We start from the raw sequence: 23,263 nt of genomic DNA, 5'->3' as shown, positions 1-23,263 counted from the left end.
AGCACCGCACTGTCGGAGGGTCAGCGCTGAGGGAGTACTGCATTGTCAGAGGATCACTGCTGAGGGAGTGGGCACTGTCAGGGGGTCAGTACTGAGGGAGCGCCGCACTGTCGGAGGGTCAGTACTGAGGGAGTGCCGCACTGTCAGAGGGTCAGTGCTGAGGGAGTGGGCACTGTCAGAGGGTCAGTACTGAGGGAGTGCCGCACTGTCGGAGGGTCAGCGCTGAGGGAGCGCCGCACTGTCGGAGGGTCAGTACTGAGGGAGAACCGCACTGTCGGAGGGTCAGTACTGAGGGAGCACCGCACTGTCAAAAGGTCAATGCTGAGGGAGCGCCACACTGTCGGAGGGTCAGTGCTAAGGGAGTGCCGCACTGTCAGAGGGTCAGTGCTGAGGGAGTGCTGCACTGATGGAGGGTCGGTGCTGAAGGTGTTCCACATTGTCGGAGGGTCAGTGCTGAGGAAACGCCGCATTGTCGGAGGGTCAGTACTGAGGGAGTGCCACACTGTCAAAGGATCCGTGCTGAGGGAACGCAGTACTGTCGGAGGGTCAGTGCTGAGGGAGTGCTGCACTGTCGGAGCTGGAGTGCTGCATTGTCAGAGGGTCAGTATTGACTGCACACCGCACTGTCAGAGGGTCAGTGCTGAGGGGACACCTCACTGTCGAAGGGTCAATGCTGAGGGAGCGCCGCACTGTCAGAGGGTTAGCGCTGAGGTAGCGCCGCACTATCGGAGGGTCAGTGCTGAGGGAGCGCCGCACTGTTGGAGGGTCAGTGCTGAGGGAGTGCCGCACTGTCGGAGGGTCAGTGCTGAGGGAGTGGGCACTGTCGGAGGGTCAGTACTGAGGTAGTGCCGCACTGTCGGAGGATCAGTGCTGAGGGAGTGCGGCACTTTTGGAAGATCAGTGCGGAGGGAGTGCCGCACTTTTGGAAGATCAGTACTAAGGTAGTGCCGCACTGTCGGAGGGTCAGTACTAAGGTAGTGCCGCACTGTCGGAGGGTCAGTGCTGAGGGAGTGCCGCACTATCGGAGTGTCAGTGCTGAGGGAGTGCCGCACTGTCGGAGGGTCAGTGCTGAGGGAGTGCCGCACTGTCGGAGGGTCAGTGCTGAGGTAGTGCCGCACTGTCGGAGGGTCAGTGCTGAGGGAGTGCCGCACTGTCGGTGGGTCAGTGCTGAGGGAGTGCCGCACTGTTGGAGAGTCAGTGCTGAGGGAGTGCCGCACTGTCGGAGGGTCAGTACTGAGGGAGTGCCGCACTGTCGGAGGGTCAGTACTAAGGTAGTGCTGCACTGTCGGAGGGTCAGTGCTGAGGGAGTGCCGCACTGTCGGAGGGTCAGTGCTAAGGGAATGCTGCACTGTCAGAGGGTCAGTGCTGAGGGAGTGCCGCACTGTCGGAGGGTCAGTACTGAGGGAGTGCCGCACTGTCGGAGGGTCAGTACTGAGGGAGTGCCGCACTGTTGGTGTTAAAACCAAGGAGTCATCTGCTCAGGAGGTTCTAAAATGCTCTTTGTGATTCTGGTCGTGGGGAAAGGGTGATTTGACCCATGTTGCTGCCAGAGTTTATCCTGAAATAACATCAAACTATCTTGTTGTTGTCAGATTGCTGTGTATGAATTAGCTGCTACGTTGTTTACATCACCACAATGACTGCGTGCTACTTAAATGCAAGCTAATTTGAAGACAATCGTGAGAATGTGGAATTGTCTGTCGTGTAATCCACATTATAGAGCTGTTTGATAAAGTGGAATGACAGAATTGGGTTCGACTGCGGAAACGTCACCGGAACCAAAACGTTAACTCTGATTTTCTCTTCACAAGTGCTGCCAGATCTGCTAAGCTATTTCAGCAATTAGTGTTATTGACTGGGATATTAAAGCCCTGTACACACACGGCCGTGCCCCCTGCCCCCTACTTTACTCCCTATACACCCACGTCTGTGCCCTCAGCCCCCTCCTGTACTCCCCGTACACCCACAGCTGTGTCCCTCAGCCCCCTACTGTACTCCCCGTACACCCACGGCTGTGTCCCTCAGCCCCCGACTGTACTCCCTGTACACCCACGGCTGTGTCCCTCAGCCCCCTACTGTACTCCCCGTACACCCACGGCTGTGTCCCTCAGCCCCCTACTGTACTCCCCGTACACCCATGGCTGTGTCCCTCAGCCCCCTACTGTACTCCCCGTACACCCATGGCTGTGTCCCTCAGCCCCCTACTGTACTCCCCGTACACCCATGGCTGTGTCCCTCAGCCCCCTACTGTACTCCCCGTACACCCATGGCTGGGTTGCCAAATTCTGAACGAATGCCATCTATAAGTTTGCTGACCACACGACCATGTTAGGACAAATATCAAACAACGTTGCTCCAGAATACAGAAAGGAGGTCTAAGGTTCAGTGACATGGTACAATGACAACAGCCTCTTCCTTAGTGTTGGCAAAACTAAAGAACTGGTCATTGACTTGAGAAAGAAAGCAGGACACGCTCCATCTACCTCGATGGGGTGGAGGTTGACAGGATTGAGACCATCTACTTCCTTGAAGTGACAATAACCAATAATCTGGCCTGGATCACCCACGTCGGTGTGACAGTCAAGAAGGCACAACGCCTCTTCTTCCTCAGGCAGCTCAAGAAATTTGGCAGGTTCATCAGGACCCTCACCTTAAAACTATGCCCACTGGTCATTGATCCCTCCACCTTGGTGATATGTTCCTTCCTGTCTACCCATCTGTGCTCCTCATAATTTTGTACATCTCAATCATGTCCCTCTCAATTTCCTCTGCTCCAATCCCAGTCTGTCCAATCTCTCTTCATCACTCTCCAGCCTAGGAACATCCTGGTAAATCTCCTCTGCATCCTCTCTACTGTTGTCACATCCCTCCTACAATGGGGATACCAGAACTGCACACAATACTCAGCTGTGACTGAACCAACATTTCATTCAGTTTCAGCATGACCTCCCCTGCTCTTCAACACTGTGCCTTGGTTAGTTAAAACAAGTATCCCATATGCCTTCTCAACCACTTTGCCCACCTTAAGGGAGCAGTGTATGAACACACCAAGGTCCCTCTGATCCTTGGTGCTTCCCAGGGTCCTACCGTTCATCAGGTATTCCCGCACCTTGTTGGTCCTGCCCATGTGCATCACCTCACAGTGAGCTGGATCCAATTTCATTTCCCAGTGGTCAGCACATTTGTCCAGCCTACCTACACCCTCCTGTAAACTAAGGCTCTCCTCCTATTTACCATCAAACTGAATTTTGTTTTACTCCCACATTACCGCCTAACTGCAGTAGTGCTTTTATTTTCCCCAGCACCCATGGTGTGTGTGTGTGCAGGTGTGAGACACAGTGAAAGACACAAAATACACGAATCTTTATTCAAATTTCCACCACCAGGAAGAAAAGAAACACCCGAGTGGCCACTGACAAGCACTGCCCTTCTCATCAAAGGGCAATGCTGTGTGATCAAACAGTGAAGGGGAGGGTAGGGATTAAATCAAAATACAGTTGGAGGAGGAAATAATGCACTCCACTCCCTGCGGCGCCCACCTCTCCCTGAACAACTCCAGGGTGTTGGTGGACACCGCGTGCTCCTTCTCCAAGGACACCCGGGCTCTAACGTAACCCCGGAAGAGGGGCAGGCAGTCGGCCCTAACGACCCCCTCCACGGCCCGCTGCCTGGACCTGTTGATGGCCAGTTTGGCCAGGCCCAGGAGCAGACCCACGAGGAGGTCCTCGGACCTGCCCTCCCTCCTCCGTACCGGGTGCCCGAAGATCAGGAGCGTGGGACTGAAGTGCAGCCAGAAACAGAGGAGAAGGTTCTTGAGAAAATCAAAAAGGGGGTGCAAACGCCCACACCCAATATATACATGGTCCACGGACTCCACAGCGCCACAGAACAAGCAGTTGGGCTGGGAGTCCGTGAACCACCGCAATCTGCGGTTGCAGGGGACTGCTGCGTGCAGCACCCTCCACCCCAGATCCCTGAGAGAAAGGGGGAGGACTCCCACGTAGAGAGCCCTCCACTGGGGATCTCCACCGCCCGGTGGCAAATGGGCACGCCAAGGCGTGTCCGGACGGTGGATGTGGGAGAAGAGGCGGACGGTGTGCAGCAGCAGTCTATACGGGGCCTTCCTTTTTATGTCCTTAACGGGGACAAAGCTAAAATTCTGGAGGCGGCTCAGGTTGTGGGGCACAGGCTCCCGCGGGAACAACTGATTTTTATAGGATTGAACAAGTCAAGCTTCCCAACTAATGGAATGATGCCTAAATGTTTATCCCAACTCACAGATGACTGCTGCGTGCAAATTTCTTCAGATGCATTTTATTTGTCTTGTTGCCACTGAAGTAACTCCACAGAGACTGGTAAACAACTGATTCTTATATTGTCTGTGAACTGACTGATAACCCTCCAACATTCAAGTCTAAGTTATTTATAATTGGCTGAGTGGCAGGGAGAGAGTCTGTGACACAATTAAAGAAGTTAACAGACAAACAGGAGCTTCTGAGTGGTCTGCTCAGATTAAAAGGAGATAGGGCCAAACATCAAAGGCCCCAACACCGCCTCCTGTAGGAACCCACTTGTCACAGACTTCAAGTTGAGAAAACACCCCTCAATCATCACTCTCTCCCTCCTACCACTCCACCCAATTCTGGAGTCAAATTTCCAAGGATCCCACAGGCTCTTACCTTTGCTATCTGACTCCCATATGGGACCTTATCAAAAGCCTTGCTGAAATCCAGTAGACTACATCAATAGCATTACCCCACCCACAGACCTGATCACCTTGTCGGAAAATTCAATCAACTCGATCAGACACAGCCTTCCCTTAACGAAACCATTCCAACTGTTCCTGATGAATCCCTGCCTCTCCAAATGCAGAATAATTCTGTCGTTTAGAATTGTCTCCAACTGTTTCCCCTCCACAGAGGTTGGACTGATTGCTTTGTCGTTTCCTGGATTACCCCTTGCTCCCTTCTTGAGTAACAGTACCATATTGCCTGTCCTCTAGTACCTCCCCAGAGGCCAGATAAAAATTGAAGATTTTTGCAAGCGCCCTGACTATTTCCTCCTTGCCTCATTCAACAGCCTGGGATACATTTCATCCAGCCGAGAGGTTTATCTACTTTTAAGCCTACTAGACCACTCAGGACCTCCTGCCTATCTATGGTCATTTCTTTAAGTGTATCACAGGCCCTTTCCCTGATTTCTAGATTCCTCCCTGTCACTAGTGAACACCAACACATAATATTCATTTAGAGTCCTACCTACATCCTCTGGCTCCACGATGTTGTTACTCAATGTTTCAGATGTGATTTAAAGTATCATTACAGTATGAACATAGCTTATTCAAAACTAAACATGAAACAGAGGATTCAGAAGAAGAAAATGGAGGTACGCACAATAAGGACGTTGTACTGTCACAAGTGGTATAGACACTGAATGTGTTGATGACAGAATCTTTCAATTATGCAATTAGACAGTGAATACAATCTACAGTGTGTGTCATAGATTAGCTGACACTGCTACCTGAACTCTGAATAATAAGGATTAGGGCAAAGTTAAGGAAGTTATTTGGAGCAGAGAAGAGGAAGAGATGATCTTATTGGAGTGTTTAAAATTATAAACAATTTTGACAGGGGAAAGAAGGATATTCTATTTCTATTGGTTAGTATGTCAGTTACGAGGGGTCACAATTTCAAGGTTGTCAGTAAGAGAGCTGAGAGTGAGATGAGGAGAAACGTCTTTACTGAGAGAGTTGTTAGGATTTGGGATGTAGTGTCTGGGAGAGTGGCAGAGGTGGATTGCATAAGACATTTGAAAAGAGAGCTGGATATATTTGGCATGTCCATTAGGACCTTCACCAATTTCTACAGATGCACCATTGGAAGAATACTGTCCAGGTACATAACAGCCTGGTACGGCAATTGCCCTGCCCAGGACCATAGGAAACTCCAGAAGATGGTGTGTCCAGCCCAGACCATCACGGGAGCCAACCTTCCATCCATGGACTCTGTTTATGCTGCCACGGAAAGGCTGCCAACATCCTCAAAGACCAATGACACCCTGGTAATGATCTCTTACAATCTCTTCCGTCAGGCAGAAGATACAGAAACCTGAACACAGGCACCAGCAGGTTCTGGAACAGCTTCTTTCTGGCCATTGTTAGACTGATGAATGGACTCTGGAGCCTCAGATAATGCTAACCTTGCTAACGCTGATCTTGCCTAATGCACACCCTGTACAATTTAATCTGTATGCCTCTGTCTAAGTCTCTTTGATCTGTGCATCATTGCTTACTATGATCTACCTGTACTGCTCGTAAACAAAGCTTTTCACTGGACTTCAGTACATGTGACAATCAGTTTGAAAGTGTTTGTATAGAGGAGTATGGAGAAAGGGCTGGAGAGTGGGATTAGCTGGGTAGCTCTTTTGGGAGCTGGTACCAACATAATGGGTTGAATGGCCTCATGCTGTTGTAAAAGTCTATGATTCTAAGTTGAGAGTTCCACCAGTTTACCATTTGAGGATGGCATCATATTCAAATCTTTGAAGAGAGTGGTCATTCTGCAGAAAATAACTGGAATCAGTCCTTTCGATAGCACAAATACAGTACCCAGTAAAATAGCTTACTAAGGAAGCCATTGATGAAGAAAGCACAGATGAAACTGGGTATGGAAAATCAACCAAGTTACTGAATTTATAATTTTTCTTATGGAAAAGGGAAGTAAATTTGCTCTTTGTATTGGGAAGCGAAAGGAATCCGAAATGTAGTAAAACACACCTTTCCAGCAGAGACTTCCTCCTCGAGTGAAGCAGTAATTATGGGAAAGTGGGAAAGTTCTGAGAAGCTGTTGACTTACTGCAAAAGGATACTTAGACATTTAATGTACAAAGAGTAAAATAATGTCATAATTTTCTACATTCTGTTTGTTATTATTGCATATAAATATTATTTATTTATAAAGGGAAATGGGAATCTATTTTTATCTAATCAGGTTTGAAGGAATCCCTAATTAAATAAGGGAACCAGTGATAGCTTTATAAATGAAGAGATAATTGGGTGTAAATGTGTGGAGCTGGGAATCAATGTGAGGTGAGTTTTATAGAATATGGTTAACTGAATAAAGCTTGTGGACTTGGAATTTGCTTAAACCTCAAGAGTATAACATGGGGAGAGTCTGGGTGAATGGGTGAGATATTAAAGGTGTAGTTGCAGTTTTGTGAGCAAGACTGAAAGTTTGATGTAAATCTCCAGCTGCAAGGTATCCACTTTAGTGTCAAAACTGTCAGTGGTTCCAAGTATCGAAATGAATCTGTTTTGAATCTTGTCTTTCAGGGTGGGTGTCAATCCTGAACAAGAGCAATCTGCAAATATTGACCATTTCCAGCAGGTGAGTCTGTTAGGTAAACACTGGCGTTTACATGGATACTTCCTCATGGACTTCGACAGTTTTTCACTGAAATCTGTCATTTTCCATGTGTGACAGAAACATAATTAGCATCAGAGAATCTCAAGCAATGAGAGAGGCCACTGAGCTGATTGAATCTGTGGTAGCTCGATAAATGCCACACATTATTCTTTATCCACTGCCCTGGGAATCTTGGCAGCAAAGATATTGGAGTTTTTCCAAGTCAGTCAGTTTCTGATTTTATCTGACTCAGTCTCAGCAAAAAACCTTGCTCGAACTCATCAAGTGGCCTCGAGTTTAATCAGGTGATCCAGTGATCCAGTGACAATACAGGAAATACTGTTGGTCTGATTGGTTCGTTTTGGGAGGATGTGGGAATTGGGAGGTTTTCTTTGGGAATCTGAATGCATTACTGAAGATTCGACCCCTTTCCATTTTCCAATTCCTTAGGATGGTCCAGACGGGGAGAGAAGGAACACTAAAGCTGAAAGTGCCTGGCTGTTCCGGCTGTGGTACACATTTGATCACCAGTATCCTTTCCTCAAACACTGGCTCTGATTCCAGCTGGAGCTGTACTCTCCAAGGTTTCTAATGCAGGATCTCTCACCAATTCACAGGAAGCAACTGCAATACTCAATAAATATTCATATGAGAGACCGCCTCACTGTGACAGTCAGACTGTGTTGGCCTGTGGCTGTGATGGTCAGACTGTGCGGCCTGTGGCCGTGACGGTCAGACTGTGTTGGCCTGTCACCGTGACGGTCAGACTGAGTTGGCCTGTGACTGTGATGGTCAGACTGTGTTGGTCTGTCGCCATGACGGTCAGACTGAGTTGGTCTGTGGCTGTTACGGTCAGACTGTACGGCCTATGGCTGTAACGGTCAGACTATGTTGGTCTGTCGCCGTGACGGTCAGATTGTGCGGCCTGTCAACGTGATGGTCAGACTGTGCGGCCTGTCAACATGACGGTCAGACTGTGCGGCCTGTCACCGTGACAGTCAGACTGAGTTGGTCTGTGGCTGTGACAGTCAGACTGTGTTGGCCTGTGGCCATGACGGTCAGACTGTGTTGGCCTCTCAACATGATGGTCAGACTGTGCGGCCTGTCACCGTGACGGTCAGACTATGTTGGTCTGTCGCCGTGACGGTCAGACTGTGCGGCCTGTCACCGTGACGGTCAGACTATGTTGGCCTGTGGCCATGACGGTCAGACTGTTGGCTGGGCGGCTGGTTTATGATGCAGAGTGACACCAACAGCATGGGTTCAATTCCTGCACCGGATGAGCTTGCACTGAAAGGCTCTCCTTCTCAACCTCTCCTGTCGCCTGAGGCATGGTGACCCTCAGGTTAAACCACCACCAGTCATCTCTCTCTCTCTAATGAGAGAACTGCCCTGTGGTCTGGTAGAACTGTTGCAACTTTACATTAGCTTTGGGTGGAGTGGTTGGTTAGCTCAGTTGGCTGGACAGCTGGTTAGTGAATGCAGAGTGATGCCAACAGCATGGGTTCAATTCTTCAAACTGTACAGACTACTGTATTCATCAGTCTGTCACTGTACTCTTTAAACTGTACAACTTGTTGCTGTATTCAGCTAACTGTACGGCTGGTCATTGCCTTGATTCACCAGTTTCATCCGTCAGTCTATGCTGGTTTTGACACTTGTCAGCCAGTCTAATATTCTGCCTTCTGTTGGAACTTTCAACAGAAGAAATAGCAGGAGGAGACTGCCCTTTGAATCTTTTCAATCGTTCACTAAGATCTGTACCTCCTCAACTCCAACTTCCACACCATTCCAAGTAACTGAGTATTCATCTCCTCTGCTCACTGTCCATCTCTCTCACTCTGTCTGTCTGTCTGTCTCTCTCTCTCTATCTCTCACTCCCTCAAACATACTCAGTGACTGACTGTCTTCTGCCCTCTGAAATTCCACTGGCTGAAGACATTTATCATTATCATCCAAATTCCCTGTCCCTTTACCACCACCTACCAGTCCTGGACCCTCTAGTCAGGGGCAACACCCTCTCAGATTCACCCCTGTCAAAGTCTCAAAGAATTCCATTTGTTTCAATTAGACAATAGACAATAGGTGCAGGAGTAGGCCATTCTGCCCTTCGAGCCTGCACCACCATTCATTATAATCATGGCTGACCATCCTTAATCCGTATCCTCTTCCTGCCTTATCTCCATAACCCTTGATTCCACAATCCTTGAGAGCCCTATCCAACTCTTTCTTAAATGAATCCAGAGACTGGGCCTCCACTGCCCTCTGGGGCAGAGCATTCCACACAGCCACCACTCTCTGGGTGAAGAAGTTTCTCCTCATCTCTGTCCTAAATGGTCTACCCCGTAATTGTAAGCTGTGTCCTCTGGTTCGGCACTCACCCATCAGCGGAAACATGTTTCCTGCCTCCAGAGAGTCCAATCCTTTAATAAACTTATATGTCTCAATCAGATCCCCTCTCAGTCTTCTAAACTCAAGGGTATACAAGCCCAGTCGCTCCAGTCTCTCAGTGTAAGGTAGTCCCGCCATTCCAGGAATTGACCTCGTGAACCTATGCTGCACTCCCTCAATAGCCAGTATGTCTTCCCTCAAATTTGGAGACCAGAACTGCACACAGTCCTCCAGGTGCGGTCTCACCAGGGCCCTGTACAGCTGCAGAAGAACCTCTTTGCTTCTATACTCAATCCCTCTTGTTATGAAGGCCAACATGCTATTAGCCTTCTTCACTACCTGCTGTACCTGCATGCTTACCTTCATTGACTGGTGTACACAAACACCCAGATCTCTCTGTACTGCCCCTTTACCTAAATTGATTCCATTTAGGTAGTAATCTGCCTTCCTGTTCTTGCCACCAAAGTGGATAACCATACATTTATCCACATTAAACTGCATCTGACCACTCACCTAACTTGTCCAGGTCACCCTGTAATCTCCGAACATCCTCATCACATTTCACCCTGCCACCCAGCTTAGTATCATCAGTAAATTTGCTGATGTTATTACTAATACCATCTGCTCTCCTTCTCCTGAGTGTTGGTAAAGCACGGCCTGTATTCTCACCAGCAGCAGCAGCTTAACGCTTTACTGAAAGTTACAGCTCTGTTTCTGTAGAGAGTTTCTAGAATCTGGTGAAATTACATTCTTGGGAAGAACATGTCCACAGGCCGATGACCTTCAGAACTCCGAATAATTCGGGGATTAATTTCCACAATGATCTGACCATTACAGAAGGCCCAGTCTCTCAGTTACCAGCCAACCCTGGGGTGTGAGTAATCTCCTGAGTTAATCTTAGCTGGTGACAGTAATGCTACTCTCATTCTTCCCAGCAGCCCGAACAATTCCATCCAGAATCTTCTCCCCTCTCTCTTCATTGGATTATGATAGAGTGAAGAACAAGTGAACAAAATGTTTTATATAAAGCAGAATCCACACATCTTTCTGTTTCAAATGATTTTGCAGAACCAGAGCGAGAGAGAGAGAGAGAGAGTGTTGTCATGTGTCAGAAGAGCCAGCAGGGAGCGCTTCAGGACATTGATGGATATAAGTGGTGGGGTCAGGGTTCCAGCAGAACAAAATTGCTGGCAAAACTCAGCAAGTCTAGCAGTATCTGTGCAGAGAAAGCAGAGTTAACGATTTGAGCCCAGTGTCTTCAGATCTGATAGTAGCTAAGAAAGGGTGGCATATGTGTTGAAGACAGGGTGGGGATGGGAGTAAAGGAGTAAACAATAGGCCAGAGTGAGAAAATGACAGTTAAACAGACAAAAGGACGGAAAATGATAAACCAGGGAGAAAAGAAAAGCTGCTAATGGGGACAGTGAGTAGGTGAGAGTGGGCTGGCTGTCCTGGAAGCAGCCCATGGCATGACAGGGCCTGAGCTGTGGGGGTAGGTAAAGGACACAGGCGAAGGTGGTCAGGCCCGAAAATTACTGACCTCAATATAGAGTCCTGAGGTTGCAGGGTCTCAAAGGGGGAATGAGGAGCTGTTCTTCCAGCTTGTGCTGAGCTTCACTGGAGCACTGCAGCAAACCCAAGACAGAGATGTTGGCCAGGGAACAGGGTGGGGTGGTGAAGTCAAAGTGTGTTGCTGGAAAAGCACAGCAGGTCAGGCAACATCCGAGCAGCAGGAGAATTAACGTTTTGGGCATACACCCCTCATCAGGAATTCAATGTTGTGGGAGAGAAGAGAAGGGGTGAGGGTAGAGTGAAGGAAATGGGTTGGACATGGCGAAGGGCTGTGTCACCCACAAGGATGAGGAATCCTCAGTTGAGGAAAAGGGTATATTTCTGAAATGCCCCATCCCACAGAAGATAGCATATCAGATGAAGAAACTGGGAGAATGGAATGGAGTTTCCTAGCTACCAACAGTTCTGAAGAAGGGTCACTGGACTCTAAACGTTAACTCTATTTTTCTCTCCACAGATGCTGCCAGACCTCCTGAGGTTCTCCAGCAATTTTTGGTTTTATTTCACATTTTCAGCATTTGGACTTCTTTATTTAATTTCAGGTTTCCAATGCTGATTGGCTGTTTCAGTCACATGGCTGCAACTCACCCCTGCAGTTGGTCACTCAGTCTTTATCGAATGGCTGATACATGTTTTGGCTCTCTCTCTGATTTGCTGTCAGTGGGAAATAAATTATTCAATTCTGGAAACTCAAAAAACTCCTAGAATATCAGTCAGCACCCAAGGAAGATGTTTCAACACCTATGAAATAGAAAGACTTGTTAAAATTGTGGTATATTTCATTAGAGCAATGCAGGTAAAGAGGGTGTAGTAGAAATGCCAGACACATTGAAAGGATGGGACACAATGGGTAGAGGTCAGTAATTGACAGTGAAGAATGAGGAGCTACAGACATAGGATTGAGAACTGACAGAAGATGGAGAGGAGGGCATAAATCCAGGAAAAGGGCCATTCTTTTCATAGAATCAAACAGAGCAGAAGAGAACCTTTGGCCGCCTGAGTCTACACTGACATCTGAGAAACACCTGACCTTTAACCCAATCCCATTTACCAGCACTTAGCCCATAGCCTTGAATGTTGTGACATGTTGAGTGCTCTTAAAGGATGTGAGGCAACTTGCCTCTACCACCCTCCCAGGTGGTGCATTCCAGACAGAGACAACCCTCTGGGTAAAAAGACTTTCCTCACATTCCCCCCTAAACTTCCAGGCACTCACTTTCAACCTGTGTCCCCTCAAAACTGACCCTTCAACTAAGAGGAATAGTGATCCTTATCTAATCTGACCATGTCCCTTGTAAAACTCAATCAGATCACCCCTCAGTCTTCTCTGCTCCAACAAAAACAACACAAGCCTATTCAACCTTTCCTCATAACTTCAATTTTCCATCCCAGGCAGCATCCTGGTGAATCTCCTCTGCACCCCCTCCAGTGCAATCATATCCTTCCTATAGTACAGTGACCAGAACTGCACACAGTACTCCAGCTACTGTGGTTTCACCAAAGTTCTGTACAACTCTGTCATGATCTTGATTGATACAGGTGAGAGTCCCTTGTGCCTTTTTCACCACCCGACTAACATGGCCTTCTACCTTCAGAGATCTACAGTCAAACATCCCAAGGTCTCTTTATTCCACAGATCTTCCTAATGTTGTGGTGTTCATCAAATACTTTCTTGTTGAATTACTCATTCCAAAGTGAATCACCCACACTTTCCAGGATTGAATTCCATCTGCTACTTAACTGCCCATTTGACCATTCTGTTTATATCTTCTTGTAGCACAAGACACTCAGTCTCACTGTTAGCAACCTGATCAATCTTTGTGTCATCCAACCATACCCCTCTACAGTTATTGATGTCATTTACATAAATGACTGATAATAGGGGACCCAGCACAGACCCCTGTGGTACACCACTGTACCGAGCTTCCAGTCACTAAAGCAGCCTCTGACATCATCCCCTCTGTCTGCAGAACAGCCAGTTTTGAATCCACTTCAAAAATTCCCATGTGCAATTGACTTCCTGCTCCGTCTCCTGTTTGGGACCTTGTCAAACGCTTTGCTGAAATCCATATTAAAATTCATATTTATGATTGGGAGAAAGAGAAATGATTTCACCCAAAGGATTGTTAATCATTGGTACTCTGTCCCCATGCTGTGGGTGCTCCCTCGTGGCAGACCACATTTACTGTGGCGAGTTGAGAGGTGCTGCATTCCAGCAGAAACAACGTGCTGAGACTGTATACTGTAAAGAGTAAACTCTAAAAGGAGTGCACTGGCAGACAGCCCTGGCTGCGTATGTACATTCAGAGGCAGGACAGGTAGAGAAGGCAGTTAATAAAGCAGATAGTGTTCTTAGCTTTATTAATAGGGCATAGTGTACAAGAGCAAGGAGATGATGTTGAAATTGTTTAAGATTCTTGCTAAAACTGAGCTGGAGTATTAGAGTCATAGAAATGTGCAGCACGGAAACAGACCCTTCGGTCCAACCCGTCCATGCCGACCAGATATCCCAACCCAGTCTAGTCCCACCTGCAAGCACCCGGCCCATATCCTTCCATATCCTTCCTATTCATATACCCATCCAAATGCCTTTTAAATGTTGCAATTGTATCAGCCTCCACTACTTCCTCTGGCAGCTCATTCCATACACGTACCACCCTCTGTGTGAAAAAGTTGCCCCTTAGGTCCCTTTTATATCTTTCCCCTCTCACCCTAAACCTATGCCCTCTAGTTCTGGACTCCCCCACCCCAGGGAAAAGACTTTGTCTATTTATCCTATCCATGCCCCTCATGATTTTATAAACCTCTATAAGGTCACCCCTCAGCCTCCGATGCTCCAGGGAAAACAGCCCCAGCCTGTTCACCCTCTCCCTTTAGCTCAGGTCCTCCAACCCTGGCAACATCGTTGTAAATCTTTTCTGAACCCTTTCAAGTTTCACAACATCTTTCCGATAGGAAGGAGACCAGAATTGCACGCAGTGGCCTAACCAATGTCCTGTACAGCTGCAACATGACCTCCCAACTCCTGTAATCAGTACTCTGACCAATAAAAGAAAGCATACCAAACGCCTTCTTCACTATCCAATCTTCCTGCGACTCCACTTTCAAGGAGCTATAGGGCGCCACAGTGGCTCAGTGGTTAGCACTGCTGCCTCACAGCACCAGGGACCTAGGTTCGACTCCTGCCTGTTTGTGTGGAGTTTGCACATACTCCCTGCGTGGGTTTCCTCCGGGTGCTCTGGTTTCCTTCCACAGTCCATAGATGTGCAGGTCAGGTGAATTGGCTATGCTAAATTGCCCACAGTGTTAGATGCGTTAGTCAGGGGTAAATGTACGGTAGGGAACAGTGTTAGGTGCGTTAGTCAGGGGTAAATGTAGGGTAGGGAAATGGGTTTGGGTGAGTTTCTCTTCGGAGGGGCGGTGTGGACTTGTTGGGCCGAAGGGCCTGTTTCCACACTGTAGAGAATCTAATCTAATCTATTCTAACCTGCACTCCAAGGTCTCAGCAACACTCCCTAGGACCTTACCATGAAGTGTATGAGTCCTGCTAAGATTTGCTTTCCCAAAATGCAGCACCTCGCATTTATCTGAATTAAACTCCATCTGCCACTTCTCAGCCCATTGGCCCATCTGGTCAAGATTCTGTTGTAATCTGAGGTAACCCTCTTCGCTGTCCACTACACCTCCAATTTTGGTGTCATCTGCAAACTTACTAACTGTACCTCTTATGCTCACATCCAAATCATTTATGTAAATGACAAAACGTAGTGGACCCAGCACTGAACTTTGTGGCACATGACTGGTCACAGGCCTCCAGTCTGAAAAACAAGCCACCACCACCCTCTGTCTTCTATCTTTTGAGCCGGTTCTGTATCCAAATGGCTAGTTCTCCCTGTATTCCATGAGATCTAACCTCGCTAATTAGTCTCCCATAGGGAACCTTGTCGAACGTCTTACAGAAATCCATCTACTGCTCTGCCCTTATCAGTCCTCTTTGTTACTTCTTCAAAAAAACTCAATCAAGTTTGTGAGACATGATTTCCCACGCACAAATATGGACATTTTGTAAGGTGTCGCCATCTATTTCCCTACAGTCTATATCTTCCATATCCTTTTCCACAGTAAATACTGATGCAAAATATTCATTTAGTTTCTCCCGCATTTTCTGTGGCTCCACACAAAGGCCGCCTTGCTGATCTTTGAGGGACCCTATTCTCTCCCTAGCTACCCTTTTGTCCTTAATATATTTATAAAACCCTTTGGATTCTCCTTAATTCTATTTGCCAAAGCTATCTCATGTCCCTTTTTGCCCTCCTGATTTCCCTCTTAAGTATACTCCAACTTGCTTTATACTCTTCTAAGGATTCACTCGATCTATCCTGTCTGTACCTGACATATGCTTCCTTCTTTTTCTTAACCAAACCCTCAATTTTTTTAGTCATCAAGCATTCCCTTTCACCCTGACAGGAATGTACTTTCTCTGGATTCTTGTTATCTCATTTTTGAATGCTTCCCATTTTCCAGCCGTCCCTTTACCTGCAAACATCTGCCCCCAATCAGCTTTTGAAAGTTCTTGCCTAGTACCGTCAAAATTAGCCTTTCTCCAATTTAGAATTTCAACTTTACAATCTGGTCTATCCTTTTTCATCACTATTTTAAATCTAATAGAATTATGCTCGCTGGCCCCAAAGTGCTGCCCCACTAACACCTCAGTCACCTGCCCTGCCTTATTTCCCAAGAGTAGGTCAAGTTTTGCACCTTCTCTAGTAGGTACATCCACATACTGAATCAGAAAATTGTCTTGTACACACTTAACAAATTCCTCTCCATCTAAACCCTTAACACTATGGCAGTCCCAGTCTATGTTTGCAAAGTTAAAATCCCCTACCATAACTACCCTATTATTCTTACAGATAGCTGAGATCTCATAGAACATAGAAAAATACAGTGCAGTACAGGCCCTTCGGCCCTCGATGTTGCGCCGACTGAAGCCTACCTAACCTACACTAGCCCAATAACCTCCATATGCTTATCCAATGCCCGCTTGAATGACCATAAAGAGGGAGAGTCCACCACTGCTAGTGGCAGGGCATTCCATGAACTCACAACCCGCTGAGTAAAGAATCTACCCCTAACATCTGTCCTATACCTACCACCCCTTAATTTAAAGCTATGTCCCCTAGTAACAGCTGACTCCATACGCGGAAAAAGGTTCTCACTGTCAACCCTATCTAAACCCCTAATCATCTTGTACACCTCTATCAAATCGCCCCTAAACCTTCTTTTCTCCAATGAGAACAGCCCCAAGTGCCTCAGCCTTTCCTCATACGATCTTCCAAGTTTGTTTCTCAATTCCCCTCTGACAATTAGAGGGTCGATAATACAATCCCAATAAGGTGATCATCCCTTTATTATTTCTCAGTTCCACCCAAATAATTTCCCTGGATGTATTTCTGGGAATATCCTCCCTCAGCACAGCTGTAATGCTATCCCTTAGCAAAAATGCCACACCCCTCCTCTCTTGCCTCCCTTTCTATCCTTCCTGTAGCATTGGTGTAGTATTGTTTACAGTTTTGGGTGCCACACTACAGGAAAAATGTGAATATGTTGGAGAGATTGTAGTAGAAATTTACAAGAATAGTTCAAGCAATGGGAGACCTCAAGACTGGGGGCACGTTTTTAAGATGAGAGAAGAGAGATTTAAAAAAGCCGTGAAGCAAAGTCTTTTTACATGGAGGGTGGTTCACGTGTGGAATGAACTTCCCGAGGAAGTCGTGGGTGTGGGTACAGTTACAATGTTTAAAAGACATTTGGATAAATGCATGAATAGGAAAGGTTTGGAGGGATATGGGCCAGGAGCAGGCAGGTGGGACTAGTTTAGTTTGGGACTATGTTCGGCATGGACTGGTTGGGCCGAGGGGTCTCCTTACCTGCTGTATGGCTCTGTGAGAAAGTTTTGTTGTAGAGTATAGAACATAGAACAGTACAGGTCCTTCGGCCCTTGATGTTGTGCCGACCTTCTATCCTACTCTAAGATCAGACTAACCTACATACCCTTTGTTTTACTACCATCCATGTGGCTATTCAAGATTCACTTAAATATCCCAAATGTCTCTGACTGTACTACCACTGCTAGCAGTGTATTTCACTCTCTATGTAAAGAACCTACCTCTGACATCTCCCCTAAACCTTCCTCCAATCACATTAAAATTATGCCTCTCGTGATAGACATTTCCACCCTGGGTAAAATGTCTCCGGCTATCCACTCTATCTATGCTCTTATCATCTTGTACACCTCTATCAAGTCACCTCTCATCCTTCTTCACTCTAATGAGAAAAGCCCTAGCTCCCTCAACCTTTCTTCATAAGACACACCCTCCAGTACAGGCAGCATCCTGGTCAATCTCCTCTGTACCCACTCTATCCTTGCTATAATGAGGCGACCAGAACTAAACACAACATTCCAAGTGTGATCTAACCAGGGCTCTGTGGAGCTGCAGCATAACCTTGTGGCTGCTAATCTCAAGCCCCCTGCTAATGAAAGCCAACACACCATATGCCTCCTTAACAACCCTATCAACTTAAGTGGCAACTATGAACATGGACTCCAAGATCCCTCAGTTCCTCCACACTGCCAAGAATCCTGCCTTTAACCCTGTATTCTGTGTTCAAATTCGACCTGCCAAAATGAATCACTTCACACTTTTCCAGGTTGAACTCCTGGAATTTAAGCCCAGTTCTGCATCCTGTCAATGTCTGGTTGCAACCTACAACAGCCCTCCACACTATCCACAACACCACCAATCTTTGTGTCTTCTGCAAACTTACTAACCCCCACACCCCCTTCCACTTCCTCATCCAAGTCATTTATAAAATTCACAAAGAGCAGAGGTCCCAGAACCGATCCCTGTGGAACACCACTGGTCACTGAGCTCTAGGCTGAATATGTTCCATCTACCAACACCTTCTGTCTTCTATGGGCCAGCCTATTCTGTATCCAGACAGCCAGACTTCCCTGTATCCCATGCCTCCATAAGGAATGATTGAAGAATTTGGGACTGTCCTCCTTGGAGCAGAGAAGGCTGGAAGGAAATTTGATGGAAGTTTTCAAAATCATGAGGAGTCTAGGCAGAGTTGAGATGAAAGACTGTGGTCCCATTGGGGGAAGGAATGGGAGCTAGAAGCTGCAGTTTTTAGCTAATTGTTGAAAGAAGCAATGGTGAGGCAAGGGAAATCTTTCTCATGCAGCAAGTGGTTGAGGTTTCTGGAGTGCACTGCCTGAGTGTGCGCTGGGGGCAGGCTCAATCAATGCTTTCAACAGGACTTCAGACAAATATCTGTAGAATGAAAATGTGTAGGCCCATGGGGAAAGGTACAAGGCATATTGTTCCCTCAGAGTGTCAACATAGACATGACTGACTGACAGGTCTCTGTACTCTAGGCATTCTGTGAATTTGTTACAGAATCTGCTTCCAACATCCTTTCAGGCAGTACCTTACAGAAAGTGAAAGTCATCAGGATCCGAAAGGATTCATTAGTGAGAGACAGCTGGTGTTGAGTTAAATCTGAGGGTCATCGTGGCTGAGGTGATGGAGCTAGGTTGAGAGGGCAGGACCTTCAGACTGACTTCAGCCTGTCATTTAACCAGGAATTATACCTGGGAATAAAGCCCCTGCTGTTAGTGTCACGTTATGTTACAGACAAGCTGCCGGCTAACTCAGCTACTGTGCTCCAGGCAACAACCCACTGTGTCAAGTGAACATTCTGTATTACCCCATCTGACAGGGGAAGCTCTCTTACAACACCCCTCCCCGCCTCCTTACTCCCCTTCTGATGGGGGGGAGCTCTCAGGTCTCTGTCATTAAGTTTCTCCTGTTTTCTCCATGTGCAGTCAGTTTGTGAAGTCGTTTTCCTTCACAGAATACCCAGTTATTTGAAGCCGATATTAACACACAGTGGCCCCCCCCTCACCAGCACTTTACCCAGCTGCTGTGCTCCAGTTGCCAGGATCCTGACCAGCCCCCTGGCCTATGAGGTGAGAACATCTTACTGTCTACATATCTCTCTGGTTGTTTTTCCCAGAAACTGCTTGGAACTGGGGCTTGTGTCTTTCTGTGCTCAATATGTGAAACTGCACACTTTAATCAGAGAGGAGCTTTAGGGAGGTCTATCATTGGTTTAGTTCCTCCCGAATTCCAGATATTCCCACAGTCTGAGTGTTGCACAGCCAATCCAATCCCAGCTCCAACTCAGTGACACTCCTTTATTGGCCAGTGGCTAATGTGAGGATCTGCCTCTATGTTCCAGCACACACTGTCTAATAGCATCAGGGTCACATCTATCTGTGGCTTTTCTATAACTGCTGGTTGACTGTGTGTGAACACTGCTGTATATTTATAAATTAATGTTTTATCATGATTTCTGTGTGTGTGTACATTTACACAAACCTGGAGCTGTCTCTCCAACGGCTTTGTGGCTGACCCTACAAACCCCATGAACTGCAGCAGTTGGAGAAGGCAGCTCACCATAATCTCCAGGGTACTGAGGGATTGAAAGTAAATGGTGGCCCAGTGAGCTACGTCCGCACTCTGTAAATGAATAAAAGCAAAGTTGATGTCAGGCATCTTGAACTGATTGCTTCTCCTTCTCAGAACCAGGAGCAGCTGAAGGATGATGATTCTGAGCTGATTCTAAATGATGGTGATATCAGCTTATCATTTGGAGACTCTACCCTGGTCACGACTGACTGCAGCTACAGCAGTGGTTCTGATCGCAGGAACCTCACTCAGAGTCTGGAAGATGCCCAGGAGCAGGATCAGGCCTGTGGTGGGCATGAGCTGGTCATCCCAGTGAGAGACACTGAACCCATCCTGCACCTAAAGCTTACTGAGAACTCAGGGCCTCAGCTGCTGTAAGCTGCCAATCAGTGTTGCATCGACCCTGAGTACAACTTCTCCCTCGGCCTATACTGTCTGCTCAGCCCAGATTGCACGTGCACTCCAAATATTCTTCAGGTTTTTAAGGGCTGCTATTTAATCTATTTTGGGTTATGGTGATTGATTGAACATTGCTCACAAACAGAGATGATTTGTCATAGTTATTGATGTGAATCGGTTATATTTAAGACAAATTCGGTGTCCATTCAGTTCCTTATTAAATAATCTGTTTTATCACACCTAATATTAACATGAAGTCAGGTGATCAAGGACTTTGTTCACTTACTGCTTGATGACTTTGAACTAGGTTGAAATTTGTGGCACATTTCAGTAAGACTTATTTTGTTGATATTTGTGAATCCTCTGATAGCTCATTCTATCCCCTCCTATTAAAGCAGGATCATGCTGGAGAGCCCATCGTACTTAGTGTGTTAGAATCAACACTTTGTACTGCTCTCCCGGTCCCTGGTTCCAGATCTGCTTGGTTCAGCATGAAGGTTTCTTGCTGTTGACTAGCACATTTTGTTTGAATTTTAATTATGTCAGTGAGAATGAGATTTGGATTGAATTGAAGGGATCTGCATTGTTGATCAGTACAGTCACTGTTCACTTACAGCTCTGCACTGAATCATACTCCTGTCATTCCTATCAACAAAGTTCCAGAGGACCAGTTTGACAGCAAAGTTACTTCCATCCTTCTTTGTGACCCTGTTATCAGAATGATTCAGTGAACAATGCACAGAGCACTGGTGTCCCATAGTCATTAACTGACAGGTTCAGCACAATCTCATCCCAAGTCTTTACTCCCACAATAATTCACTGATTTCACAACTGATTCAGACCAGATCAATCGATATTCTGTCAAACATGGGTGTTATCGGAAATACTGTATTTTCTATGTACAAAACTCCAAATGTAGAGAGTTAGGATGTAAGTTGAAAGGTAGGACCCTGATATTGTAGAGTATAACAGCCGAGAGAATTATAGTCATGTTGTTATTAGAGTGTAGCTGGAGTTTGGTGAAATGGGGGCCTCAAGGTGTAAGTCTTAGGAAATAATTTAATTCAATCTCAATTCTAATCTATTCTTTAATTTAGCAGTCAAGATTAAAGTGATGCTGGAAAAACACAGCAGGTCAGGCAGCATCCGAGGAGCAGGAAAATCGACGTTTCAGGCAAGAGCCCTTCATCAGGAAGGGTTTTTGCCTGAAACGTCGCTTTTCCTGCTCCTCGGATGCTGCCTGACCTGCTGTGTTTTTCCAGCATCACTCTAACCTTGACTCTGATCTCCAGCACCTGCAGTCCTCAATTTCACCCTCTTTAATTTAACAGTTAACTAAAAGTTGCTGTTTTGATTGGGTGCAGTTTATTTGCAGCTTTCAAATAGGAATTTACAGGTACTAAGCTGAAGCTAGTTAATTAGAAAACTGGTTCATTGGATAACTAAATAACTGGTTCATCCCAATTCCCAAACCCTTGAATTAGGAGCCATGAAAAGAGGGCTTCTTCAGTACTGCCTTCTCTGTACTGGAATGTTGTCTTGTTGAATTGGAGAGTAGCCAGAGTTTTGTGAAAGAGGGAGGAGCTGATCACTATGTCCTTTTGTCTCATTGCTGCTCTTCAATATTGGGCAAGTCAAAGTTGCTGATTGGGTGAGCCCAGATAATGAATATTTATACCTTTACTATTGATTACAAAGTTTTTTTTGTGGTTTATAGCTTATTTTCTGTTTTAACAAGGTATAGGGAAGAAGGGCTCTGAAACTAATGACATTATTCGATTTGAAGAGGCCTTTGAAGGTTTAATACAAAGGGGCTAAGTCGTGGCAGGAGAGTTCCTCCTGCTCAATGTTGAGATGTCGGGTACGTTTCCAGTTCCTGGGACCAGTGTCTGAACAGGAGGTGTCTCCAGCTGCAGCTCCCGAAAGCCTCAGGTTTCAGAGCTGGGGGATGGCAGCGGGGGGTGTCAGCGAGGGACACGTTGGAGCATCTATGAAGCTGGGAGCAGCACGGATAGCACATACAGAGAGATGGTCACACTGCAGGTGAAACCTCGACAGGCAGAAGGGGAATGGGTAACCACCAGGCTGAGTGAAAGGACTAGGCAGGCAGCCGAGGAACCCCCTGTGACTATCCCACAGATATACCACTTTGGATAGTGTTGAGGGGGAATGGCCACTCGGGGGAAATCAGTAACAGCCAAATTCATTGCAGTACAGCTGTGAGAGAGAAGAGGAGAAAGTGTGGGAATGCAATAATTACAGGGGATTCGATTGTAAGGGGAGCAAATAGGTGTTTCTGTGGCTGCAAACGAGACTCCAGGATGGTGTGTCACCTCCCTGTGCTGGGGTCAAGGGTATCTCAGAGAACCTATAGGCCATTCTGGAGCAGAAGGTGTGGTTGTGGTACACATCAGTACCAAAGAGATAGTCAGGGGAAAAATCAGGTTTTAAAAGCTAAGTATAGGGACTTGGGAAATGAGTTGGAAAATAGGCCCCCTAAGATAGTGATGTCAAGATAACTATCAGTGCAATGTGGTAATCAGAGGAGAAACAGCAGGATATATCAGTTGATAATGTGGTGGAAAAATGGTGGAAGGAGGAGGATTTCAGATTTCTAGCAGGGAGGTGGTGGGACCACTACAAACTGGACAGGTTACACTGGGCAGGACAGGGACTGATGTCTTAGGGCAAATATTTGGTATTGTGGTTGGTGTAAGTTTAAACACGGACGGCAGAGAGGGCAGGGGTTGGGAATCTAAACAGGGTGAGAAGGGAAAGAGAAACCCGATGGTAATAAAAGAGAGAACTATACAGTGCAAAAATGGTAGACAGGGTAATTAAGGGCAAAGGCCACATAGAGCCAGAATGCAAAGAGACATCAGAATGATTTAAAAAAAGCAAAAGGAAAGGAGGGAAGGAACAGGTGGTGGGATAGCATTGTTATTGTGGATTTTTTTAAAG

At 46.6% G+C, this 23,263-nt stretch overlaps 1 protein-coding gene across 1 annotated transcript in view; it reads left to right on the top strand.

Moving 5' to 3' along the window:
* The window catches only part of slc9a6a (solute carrier family 9 member A6a), a 91,047-nt gene extending 69,630 nt beyond the window's left edge, over positions 1–21,417 (top strand). The window contains exons 13-16 of the mRNA XM_072595649.1: positions 7,331–7,385; positions 7,854–7,933; positions 19,296–19,401; positions 20,018–21,417. Coding sequence (XP_072451750.1) covers positions 7,331–7,385; positions 7,854–7,933; positions 19,296–19,401; positions 20,018–20,281 — 505 coding nt within the window. The 3' untranslated portion in view covers positions 20,282–21,417. The remainder of the gene's footprint in view (positions 1–7,330; positions 7,386–7,853; positions 7,934–19,295; positions 19,402–20,017) is intronic.
* The last annotated feature ends 1,846 nt before the right edge of the window (positions 21,418–23,263 follow it).

Source organism: Chiloscyllium punctatum, chromosome 25, assembly GCF_047496795.1.
Source record: "Chiloscyllium punctatum isolate Juve2018m chromosome 25, sChiPun1.3, whole genome shotgun sequence".
NCBI lineage: Eukaryota > Metazoa > Chordata > Chondrichthyes > Orectolobiformes > Hemiscylliidae > Chiloscyllium > Chiloscyllium punctatum.
Note: the sequence above shows the minus strand (reverse complement) of the source record. Positions and strands in the feature narration are given on the sequence as shown.